This window comes from Dermacentor variabilis, chromosome 4 (assembly GCF_050947875.1).
Source record: "Dermacentor variabilis isolate Ectoservices chromosome 4, ASM5094787v1, whole genome shotgun sequence".
Taxonomy (NCBI): domain Eukaryota; kingdom Metazoa; phylum Arthropoda; class Arachnida; order Ixodida; family Ixodidae; genus Dermacentor; species Dermacentor variabilis.
In genome coordinates this window covers 191,168,440-191,180,712 of record NC_134571.1, presented here as the reverse complement: position 1 = coordinate 191,180,712, position 12,273 = coordinate 191,168,440, and the positions used below count along the sequence as shown (strand labels likewise).

The 12,273-nt window shown below is 47.0% G+C and overlaps 1 protein-coding gene across 1 annotated transcript in view; it reads right to left on the bottom strand.

Annotated features, from left to right (window-relative positions):
- Positions 1–894: 894 nt before the first annotated feature.
- Positions 895–12,273, bottom strand: part of LOC142578484 (kelch-like protein 40) — a 32,981-nt gene continuing 21,602 nt past the window's right edge. Inside the window, exons 4-5 of the mRNA XM_075687866.1 lie at positions 3,282–3,404; positions 895–1,043 (exon numbers count right to left, since the gene is read on the bottom strand). Coding sequence (XP_075543981.1) covers positions 895–1,043; positions 3,282–3,404 — 272 coding nt within the window. The remainder of the gene's footprint in view (positions 1,044–3,281; positions 3,405–12,273) is intronic.

Genomic DNA, 12,273 nt, shown 5'->3' with positions numbered 1-12,273 from the left:
TTAATTTAGTTAGGAAGCATATTTTTCCCAGTGGTTATGCAGCTGATAAGGCTACTAACTAAGCATAGCTGTCTAATAATTTGTTATCGGAACCAATGCTTCGCCTTTCGGGCGATACTGGGACTATATACTTGTAGCTCTCATTGCCAATGGGAACAACGAAATAAAGGCAACCACTACCATTGATTAGCCAAACGTGGGCAATTTGGGTTAAGTATACACGTATTGTTAATGCGAACTTGTTTTGAGAGCGCTACCTGCTTCTTGGCCTGAGTATATGTGGTGACATGCTGACGTCATAAAATATTGCCATGCATCCACGGACTTGTCGGTAAAAAAGCAGATTAGGTTTTCGTGGCGTTTTATTTAAGAGCACGTAACTTGCGACAACTAACTACATCTACGTGAGCACACACATGTACGTATAGTCATAATAGTGCATTTGGAGGGACCTTTCTCACAGAATCAGTAAGGCCCGAACGTGAATGCCAAGTGATGCATAATTTGTTTTATTCTAAAACTAAGAATGAGGCTCGACTTTATCATTGTAGTGTTCCCCATCAAACTGACACGAAAGCAACGGAGACGTACAGGGACTTTTTGTAAATAGAAGAAAATCAATGCCCAAGGCCTCTGCTAATCTAGGCTTTAAACATAACAAAAGCAGGCATTGCCTACAGCTTCCAAGTCATCCGCGCACGTACACACGGACAAATTTTTAGAGACGCTGTATAGGTAGCCTACACATATAGAAACTTGAGTGTTTTCTTTATTAATATGGATGGTGTTTCTTGCTTTGCTTTTTTCTTTGCCCTTCGTGCACTGACTGCCGCGTGCGAGAAAGCGCAACGGAGCCGGAAAGTCAGCGCGGCGACCTACACACCAGAGCATTCGTTAGCGGCCAGACAGCCTCCGTGCGGCGGCCAGTCCCACCACCACGCACGCGTCCATAGCGCCGAGCGGCTGGCCGAGCGGAGCCACCAGGGAGCGCCACGTATTGGACACGGACGAGTACTGCTCCACCACAGCCGTCAAACCACCGTCTGCGTTTACAGAGGCGCGCAGTGATGGACGCCACATGACACACGCAGCTTCACGCACCATAATCTTGCGCTTAAACGCCAAACAGAACGCGTTTTGCAGTCAATGTAAAGATATCTCCTTATAGTTTACACCTTCTTTGAACGAGCCAACTGCTTCTCCTTGCAGCCGGTGTGCCACTTCTGCGAGCATAACTGTGCATTTTGGTCGTAAGACGTTTTAAATGTAATGAAAAGCGGATAACTTCCAGCGCTGCCAGTCTGTGCAAAAGGCTTTATCGAAGTGCATATTTCAAATCAGTGCTCCGCTGTTCGGAACCGAAAGGCCAGTCCAGTTCTGGTGTCAAGCCGCAATCTCTCTAATGAACAAAAATCAATATTACTGATGATATACTAAGATACTCTCCGTGCCTGACTATGAAGTTGTACAAGTCATTTCGCTATGGAACTGTCGATAATCATTTGCGTTCTTGGCAGCCAAACGCAGTGGCTGTGGGTGTGTTTGTGTGTGTGCGTGTGTGGTGGGGGTACTTATATTTTTGCTCTTCCTTTCCACTAAAATTGTCCACTAATGCTTCTACGGATAGACCGACAAGAAATCTTCAAAGAGGAGTTGGCAGAAATGCAACAAATTCAAGCAGACATCCAACTACTCGTCGCAGACCTCGTCGTTCCCACGTAGCAGGGGACGTTCGCGCGCGTTATTAACAGCTCAGCCGAGTATGGGCGCATGGCGACCGCTTCACCAGCCTAATGCTCGGCTATTTCCGATACACGTTTCTCTGTGAATGATTGAAGATTCGTGCAAAGATCTTACAGTTCGCTGCAACTTGTCTTAGCCAGCACGAAATAACGATGGTGTAAGTTTGTTCCGTTCCATCAAAACGTGTACACCAGTCACCAGAGGAACTTCAGTGAAACGTGTCAAACGCACGAGGAAGTCTCACAAATCATGCTGAACTGACGTTTCAAAAACACGTATAGGACCTGTATACTTACGATATCAAGCCAGTAAGAAGAACAGTTTCACCACGCGCGCGCGCATTTGGTATTAGCACTGCGAACTTGACGTCAAGCAGGGTAGTAGACATTGAAAGCAAAGTGTTGTCGGCAGACCATCGAAACCACACGCATGCCATGGAGGAAAATGAAGCAAAGACGTTTTTCGGCTGACGGGAGTTTTCGGTTCACAATGTCGTGAAGAAGGTTGCCGTCAGAAGAGCCGAAACATATTTTTATTTTCTGCTGTGGTCAGCGTCGTTTCTACAGATTGTCAGTAGTACACATTCTATATACTCTGTACACTCTAAAAAAAGTTTACAACCTTTGGGGTGTATATCTGCCACACAACGATAATCGTCATCTGCCTTGTTTGCGTTTCCTTTCTTGAAAACGCCGCGCCCGCTACTTTCCTGTCGGCAATGCTATGTCATGCTGATAACGCGCATGCCGTTCGTTACTGGGAAGTAACGGGCTCGCAGCGTTAAAGAAAGGAAATGCGGACAAGACAGATGATGTTTATCGTTGTGTGGCAAGATACGGCTCGAAGGGTGTACATTTTTCTTACACTCTTAAAACGGTTGCACCCTTTGGGGTGTAAATTTGTCCCACAACAATAATCGTCATCTGCCTTGCTTGCGTTTCCTTTCCTGAAAACTCGGCGCTCGCTACTTTCCTGTCGAGAATGCTGCGTCACACTGGTAACGAGGCGCCGTTCGTGACTGGGAAGTACCGGGCTCGCCGCGTTAGAGAAAGGAAACGCGGGCAAGACGGATGACGATTATTGTTGTGGGACAAGATAAACCCCAAAGGGTGTACATTTTTCTAAGAGTATACACTAAAAAAATGTTTGCAACCTTCGGGGTGTATATCTGCCACACAACGATAATCGTCATCTGCCTTGATGCGTTTCCTTTCTTGAATACGCCGCGCCCGCTACTTTCCTGTCGGGAATGCTGTGTCATCCTGATAACGCACATGCCGTTCGTTACTGGAAAGTACCATACTAGCAGCGTTAAAGAAAGGAAACGCATCAAGGCAGATGACGATCATGGTTGTGTGGCAGATATACACCCCAAAGGGGGCAAACTTTTTTTAGAGTGTAGAGTGTAAGCACGCGTCATTCCGTCGGCGTCGCCTTCTCGTAAACTTGTCTGAGAGCACACGCTACGCTCCCGTTCCCAGATAACCCATTAGTTGGTAGAGCGCGCTTCGGCGGTAACAGCCCTGATAAACACTCACCGGTGACGCCGCCGATCACGTATATCTCCCCTCTGAAGTCGACAACAGTGAAGCTGCTGCGGCTGACGCTCAACGGAGCCACATCCTCCCACTCGCGCACCACGTTCCCCACGTTTTTCAGCACTGCGCAGTGATGGAAGCGGCACCCGTGGATCACCATGCAATGAATTGCGAACACACACACACACACACACACACACACACACACACACACACACACACACACACACACACACACACACACACACACACACACACACACACACACACACACACACACACACACACACACACACACACACACACACACACACGCACGCACGCACACAAATGTGGTGATTAGGCTATAAGACGGAAGAAATGCTATAGCCTATTTCATTAGGCTATAAGACGGAAGAAAACGCTACTTATCTACTTCTCTTCGATTCTAAGAAAAAAATAACATTTTGACGCTACCCTTCAGTAGTATGGATGGTCGAAAGGTTTCGTTTTCGCTCGACTCTGCACGCTCGACTCTGCACCGCGCGCGCTTTGGAGTTTCAGGTGTTTCGTTATAGCGTCGTGCTGCACTGGTTCTGCTGGCTCGCCAAACTTGGATTTGGAACAAGCAGCGAGAAGTCCACGTCCACATGATAACGTGGTATGCGCGAACGGTCCGCGGAACTTGGCCAAGGCCAGCTGCAGCGGCGAATCCAACGTTACTTATCACTGTGTGCCAACGAGTGAACCTCCGTTCGAAGTGTTTAAGTGCCGTACCTCTGTCACATCGCGTTGGCAAAGAGCCGAAAAATCACATAGTGTGCTCGCTGCCCTTTCGTCCAGAGTATTACGAGTTCAACGCCGACTTACTGAAGTCGTGTGTAGAACCTTTCAAAGCAATGCTTTCCCGTAGCGCTGTTCCGTCGGTCTTGCCTGCATTCTCCGAAGCGCAAGAAAGACTCCAGGTCGAAGACAGGGCGGTGAGTGCGGCATTTGGTTTTCACGAAGGAAAAGCTACAAATGTGCGAATATGTACAGCCATGACATACAGTTGCCGTCGTATTAGTAGGCAACGACGCCGGCAGCGCGAGCCCTCAACAGCAGGTCAAGTTCATCAGTGCTTAAATCGCTGAAGTCGAGCCCGGGCAGCATCGCGAGGCAATGTGTCGTTGTCATGGTCGTACATTGCAACGAGCGTCAAAGTTGGCGTCATAAAATAAAGAACCAGCTTATCGTCGCGCGCTTTCCCTTCCGCTACCCAGGTAGCACAAAAGAGATACGTAACGTTTTCGTAGCGTTTATCCAAGACGATAAAAACGGGTTAAAGAAGACACGAATGAGAGAACTTCGGCGGGAAAACGTCGGATATCTCTGCTAATGTCCGGCTTAATTGCTTTCTTGAGACGATCTAGAACAGGTCTGCAAGACGTATTCGAAAAGCTGGTCTAGAAATAGGATTGGGAAAGACACAAGTAATCCCTTTGCCAAAACTATTCGTAACCAATTCCTAAACGTTTTTAGGACGTTATCAAAAAGCTGGTCTAGAAGCGGTCTTGAAAGGTTTACGATCATCTGAAGCTAATTTTCGCGGGTGACGGGCGCGATGAGACATCGTTGTTCAAAACACGCGTTTAGTTTCGCCTCACGCGACTGGCCTATGCCGCGCAGATGTCGTCAGCCGCACCCGTTGGCACGGCCTAGGCCAATCGCGTTAGGTGAAACTGATCGGGTGTTTCGAACAACGATCTCCAATCGCGCCCCAGATGAGTAGAAGCGTCCGTGTTGACTGTAAGAGCCATGGCGCAGTGCCAAGCACTGTTCCCCGCATGGCCGGCGCATCGTCTACCAAGTCGCACGAAAATGAGCCTGTTAGGAATAATAAATCCTTAATACCGCCTTTAGTTAGCTACGATGCTTACAACCACTATGGGAATGACATCCTGCAAAGAACAAATGACCACGTCTTGGCAGGTGGCCAGAGTGGCAGGTGGCAAGAGTGCATGAAATGAGAACATTGTGATAAAGCAAAAACACTTTATTAAAATGTAATGCTTATGCAAGGTTCGAACAAACTGTGTGAGAAATGCAAATAGAAGTAAAAGTACATCAACAATGACAAAAGTCGCAGAAAGGATTCGTAATGAACTCGAAAGTGAACATTCACTAGCACATAAAATTCCAAGTACACATACAAAAATGAACAGAAAAACCTGGAGTGTACTAAAGTGTCTAATTTATCATAGTAAAGTGCGCGTGCTATTAGATGGACTAGAGTTATGCAGGAGTGACATCGGAGCGAATGGAAGAAGTAGACTGAAAAATGCAAGAGTATGAATTGGATGGTAACTGCCTCCAAGCAATGTTACCAATAATCTAGAAGCTTGAAAAGATCACAAAAAGAAATACCACCGCATACCATCATAAAACAATCCTGTGACAGAAATAAAAAAAAAATGGGAACAATGCAAAATTGGAAATATTGCCTTTAGGATATATCAAAGAACGTAATGGCGAGAAAAAAATAACCATACAACAAAAAAGCAATCAAGTGAAATTAGTACAGAATACTTAAACGGGGGATTCGGTGTAACAATTAAGTGAACACTACTGTAGTACAGCGAACGATGAGACAGTAATGCTGCATCTTGCCACTCCAGAACGTGAGAAATGAATATGCAAGCCTCATATTAGAAACTTACATAAACATGGAAATAAACTGGAATGCACTGGAAGCTGCATTTGTGTAACAAAGGAAGCAATGGTCATAATAAATAGTAAGTGTTTTATCTAAAAAGCCCTTTACAAGAGGCAAAGTTGTACCTCTCTGGCAAAAACAAAGTTGCAACGAATAATTTGCAAGCCAGCAAATACAATAATTAGCACACTGACATGTCCCACTTTGCGCACATCTCCAGTCTCCTAAAGTAAAAAAAAAGCACTCTGAATGAGAAAAACGTTTAACACATGTAGCCCAGAGCAAATTCTTTGCCAGTTCACTCACACTTTCACATCCAAAAACATTTGCCACAAAGTCCAGGCACAGTTCCACTGATGTTTACCAATTCACCCCCACTTTCACGTCCAAAAATATTTGGCACACAGTCCAGGCAGAGCTTCATAGATAAACAGCTTGAGAGCACCCTACTGATTATTGTGCAGTCCCGCTGCTGGAAATAGAACTGCCGCACATGCTGGTAGTGGTTTCAATCTAGACACACTTGCTGCCCTGGACAGGTATGTTCAGATATCTGCACTGGTGCTCTATTTTGTCGAAGTAGACACATTGATGCACTACGCTGGTAATTGAAATGTTTTGAATGCACAAGTATTGGCTTCACCAGAAAGACTTGCCCACATACCACCACTGGCATATATATGCACTTGCTCTTCACTCAGTAGCATTGAACTTAGTGTTCGCTATGTGGGAGCCATGTGTAAAACCGGTGTCACACGGCCACTCTCGATCGCGATCAAGCCCGATCCGGATCGAAATTATCGATGCGACTGGCTCACTCTCGTAGCTTGCGCAGAGGAGCCATCACGACCGAGAAATTCGATTTGTAACGGACTGGATAGCGGCGAAAAGAGCCCCGTGTGAAACCGGTACCAAATAATGCACAGACGTACGCTAGGAAAATGTGTTGCACAAGGACAACGAACTGCGACATGCCCTGTTGTGCGAAGCGCGCGAACAGAACACATCTATATATATATTAAAAAAAAACTGCGAGAGCGCTTCGCGAACTCCATGCGCACACATGGCACCCGCACGAACTCGGCAGGCCGCCGAAAAGCGCGAAGGGCGCACAGCGTACATTCCGACACATTTCCCAAACTGCAAACAATCGTACTACCTAAAGCATACAAGTTATTTTATACCAAGGGCATACTCGACTCACGTATGCAGTATGCACAAGCGAGTTATGCAGCGTACATGCTGTATCCATTCGCCAAATAGTAAAATTGATAACAAGCACAAAGCTACAAGGGACTCAATACATTACTACCATTTGAGGCGTCAAATAAAATCGGATTTGGCCGTTTCATATATTGGACACAATATATGGACACATGTGGTACACGGTAATACCATGAAATACCCATCACGTGGGTAAAGGGGGCGAAAACACAATCGAGAACCTGAAGCGCAAACGATAAAAGCACGGTATGGTGCACGCAAAATTCTGTCAGTGCGCTGTAGCGCGAGAGAAGAAAATATGGCGAGCACTTGACCTCACCTTTTGGTATACCGCACTAGTAGTGAATCATTAAAAAAAAGCCTGTTTGAACCAGTTCCCTTGTCTGCAACACTCTTGCTAAACGGGAGACTAAAATACCACGATGATGGCTCTATTGCGGAGATCGGCAAGGTGCGCACAGACAGAAATTTTGCCGCCTTTCTTTGCATTCTGCAAAATGCTTTCTTGTTAGGATCACGCATAGCGGCCGACCCCGACGCTAGGGACACACAGGCACGATTTCGTCCCTCTAACTTTCGTCCTTATACTGCCCTTAACGCCTTAATTACAGCGTCAGTGAAAAGGCGCCTCACATAACATGACAGTGAACTTGAAGAGCTGATTAGTGCCCTCCACTCCGCGCCCTCCAATTGAAAACACTACTGATTTCCAAATTAATCTACACAAACAGATCGCACAAGCCCAAACTAATCACAGAACGTCGTTTTCTTGACGGCAAAACCCTGCAACACTTACATGACAAAGGGCAGCGGCAGCACATTCAGAACAGCCGCTATCATACCACAGCGCAATGCAAGTGCGATAACGTTATTATGCCCGGCTCAAACAGATCGCACAACCCAAACTAATCACAGAATGTCGTCTTCTTGACAGCAAAGCACTGCAACACTTACATGACAAAGGGCAGCGGCAGCACATTCAGAACAGTCGCAAACAGACCATAGTGCCATGCGAGTGCGATAACGTAACTATGCCCGGCTTCACGAATAACGTGGTCGCCTTGATCAAATAACAATTGAAAACACTACTGATTTCCAAATTAAAACCACACAAACATATCGCACAACCCAAACTGATCACAGAATATCGTTTTCTTGACAGCAAAACACTGCAACACTTACATAGCAAAGGGCAGCGGCAGCACGTTCAGAACAGCCGCAAACACACCACAGCGCAATGCGAGTGCGGTGACGTGACGACGCCATGACGACGCGACTATGCCCCGGCTCGCCCGGCTGCCCGGCATCACGAATCACGTGGCCACCTTGGTCACATGATTTGACGACGGTATCGCCACCTTGCGCAAGGTTGGATCGCGTTGATAGGTTGTTGAATATTGTAGAAGCCGCTAAAGAGGCTGACGCGCCGTGGCGTGGCGGTGGCGTTTTGACTCGTTTGCAAAACGTATTCACCCCTCGTTTTTAAGCTGTCTGGCTTCCAACGTTATCAAAACGTATTCACCCCTCGTTTTTAAGCTATCTTGTTTGGAACGTCTTTGATGCGTCGATTTTGGTCAAAAATCCTTTTCAGACGTTGAATCCCTTAATACGACGTTTTCAAGACTTTGTGTGCTACCTGGGTAGCCACCATAGTTCTGCTTTCGCGCTGCTGTCGGCTCGGTCTTGGCTCTGTTTCTGGCCGCGCGTTTGCGTTTTGCGCAGAAAAGCCGTAGTGCTGTTTGCGGGCGCCGTTTTACTGACCAACGGCGCAACGTCACTATGAGACCATGACGTCACCACTCCTCGATCGGAGGGCGGGCTATTTGAACTGAGCTAGAGGTACGCGGAAGCTTCAGAACGCATTTTCTCTTAAAATAAGTCTCTTCTTCGCAAGAAACAAGCGTTTCGAGGTTCCTCTGATGGTATTTCAACAGTCCACGCTGTCTTAATATTAACCTTTAGTGCCCCTTTAAAGGGAAGCTGAAGAATTTTCCAGAAAAAATCAGTGAAGAGCTGTACGTAATGGTTTTCAACCCACCGAATCCGAATATCGCATGGAAATTGAGCGAAAGAAAGCGCAAACAGGTTTTATTTCGACGAGAAGTGCAGCAGCAGACTCGGGCAGCTCGCACGCCTCGTTTCCGCCTGTGATTGGTTGGGCGCCTCGTGATGTCAACATTGGTGTTCGTCCGGACCGGCCGCTGCCGCCATACATGAAGCACGGTGCAAGGTGGTTTGGCGCTGTGGTTTGGTGAGACGGTAAGGGTAAATTTCGAGAGCTTGGCGTTGCTGCCTACATGTATACGTAGCCGGCCTCTCCAAGAAGCAAAAGATGCTGGTAGCAAGCAGTACTTTCGACGCGAACGAAAGCGAAGTATTAGCATCTCATCGTGTTAGAAACGTTCTTTGGTGAGCATGTTTTTTGCAAAGCTGTATTCAGCGATCCAGTAAGTTCGTTTCGGGGCAAACAACTGTACTCTTATGTTCCTGCATGCCTCCTCGTGGAACGTATGGAGGGATGCAATCGTCGGCATTAGCTTTAGCTCGAGCCCAACTCTGACATAGCCTATTCAAATACATGGAAAAAGCAAAACAAAGTTTTTTTTTAGATAACCCCTGGACCGATTTCAATGAAATGTGTTGCATTTGAGAGCGAAAGCTAAATTGTAGTGACAGTTGGGAGCGGAATTTAGATTTAGGGCCTGAATTATGCATAAAACATTTCAAAAATTCGGAAGTTTGAATAAAAATAGATGCACGAAGTTTAAAATTAATAGCTCTGCAGCAAGAAAAGATATCGCGGTTCTGTAAACGGCATTCATTAAGTCATTCAAAGCGGACAAATTCAATATGTCAATTTGTACCTTATGTGAATTCGTTACGTTCTGTACAAGGCTGTGTTTCCGTATTACTAAATTTTCTGACATTCAAGTGCAACATATTAATTTTGTCCGCTTTAGATGTACTATTATATTCAATTGACGTAATTGTCATATCATTTTTCGTTACTAATTTAGAGTTGTAAACTTGATAGTATAGTTTCCTGAAAATTTGCGATTTTTTCCAATTTTTAATAAGAAGTTGACGATATTGTGCCGATCATCGGCATGTGTACGGCACGAGTCAGCATTGCCGGCCGCCACACCCCTGTCCTCTTCACCGTGATTGCTCATTGCCCCCACGACCTAATTCTCGGCCTCGACTTTCTCTCCGCGCACTCTGCCCTTATTGACTGCTCTGCCAGTACCCTTCGCCTTGAGTTGCCGATAATCGCAGAACCTTCTGACGCACCCCAGTGCCGCCTACTCCCCACCGGCTTTATTCGACTGCCGCCAAAATCAATAGCCTATATTAAACTCTTGTCTTCCCCACCAGGCCCTGACGGCGAGTACCTCGTCACTCCTCTGCCCGACATTCCACTACAGTATGACGTTACCGTGCCTTACAGTATACTTACTATTACTGCGAACTGCACTCGCATACCTATCTTTAACTTTGGATTAGCAAAGCAAATTCTACCGCAAGGTATTTGCTTTGCCAACGTTGATTGTCTCGGCGACCATCACGTGGCAGCGTTATCAACCGATGCTTCTTGCGACCTTAGCAGGCCGATCGTGCCAGCCTCGGCCGCCAATCCCAAGATACAGAAAATGGTTGCGACGGACCTGTCTTCTGCGCAGGCTGAAGACCTTTACCAAGTATTATCGTCCTACAGAGATATTTTCGACTTCAGCGATCGCCCTTTAGGCCAGACGCTCGCGGTCAAGCATCGGATTGTTACTGGCGATGCTACTCCTATTCACCGACGACCGTATCGAGTTTTTGCGTCGGAACGCCGAGTAATTCAAAGCGAAGTCAACAAAATGCTAGACAAAAACATCATTGAGCCTTCTTCGAGTCCCTGGGCGTCACCTGTAGAGTTGGTTAAGAAGAAGGATGGCACGTGGCGCTTATGTGTAGACTACCGCCGTCTGACCAACATTACAAAGAAGGACGCCTACCCGCTCCCACGTATAGACGAGGCCCTTGACTGCCTCCACGGTTCCAGCTATTTCTCTTCTGCCGATCTTCGTTCTGGATACTGGCAGATTGCTGTTGACGATATGGACAGAGAAAAAAACCGCGTTCATCACACCTGATGGCCTATACCAATTTTAAAGTAATGCCGTTTGGATTATGCAACGCCCCTGCCACCTTTGAGCGTATGATGGACTCCTTGCTCCGTGGTTTCAAATGGTCCACGTTTCTCTGCTACCTCGACGACGTCATCGTCTTCTCGCCTACGTTCGACACTCACCTTGAGCGTCTAACAGCTTTACTTGATGTATTTCGAAAGGCGAAGCTGCAACTTAACTCGTCGAAATGTCGTTTAGGCCACCGCCAAATTACTGTTCTGGGCCACCTCGTTGATGCTTCGGCAGTACAGCCTGATCCCGACAAAAGTCGCGCTCTCCGAGACTTTCCGGTTCCGAATACAGCTGCAGACGTTCAAAGTTTTGTCGGGCTATGCTCGTACTTTCGTCGTATTGTTCAAGATTTTGCGGCAATTGTTAGACCTTCTCAGCCCATTTCCGGAATCTACATCAGGAAACAAGTGGGTTGCAGTCGCGGCTGACTACGCGACCCGCTACGCCGTAACCCGCGCTCTTCCGACCAGTTGCGCAACTGACGTTGCGGTCTTCCTTCTACATGATATCATTTTGATGCATGGTGCGCCTCGTCAATTGCTAACAGACCGTGGCCGTACGTTTTTGGCGAAAGTCTTTGACGACATCATGCGGGCCTGCTCCATTCAGCATAAATTTACTACCTCCTACCACCCTCAAACGAACGGCCTCACTGAGCGTTTGAACCGCACCCTTACAGACATGCTATCCAAATACGTTTCAGACGACCACCGTGACTGGGACCTGGCTCTACCCTACATTACCTTTGCATACAACTCTTCCCGTCTCGAAACTGCCGGCTTTTCCCCGTTCTACCTCTTGTATGGCCGCGAACCGACGCTACTACTAGACACCGTGCTTCCGTCCACCACAGCTTCAACTAGCGCTTATGCCCGTGACACAATCGCCCGTGCTGACCATGCTCGTC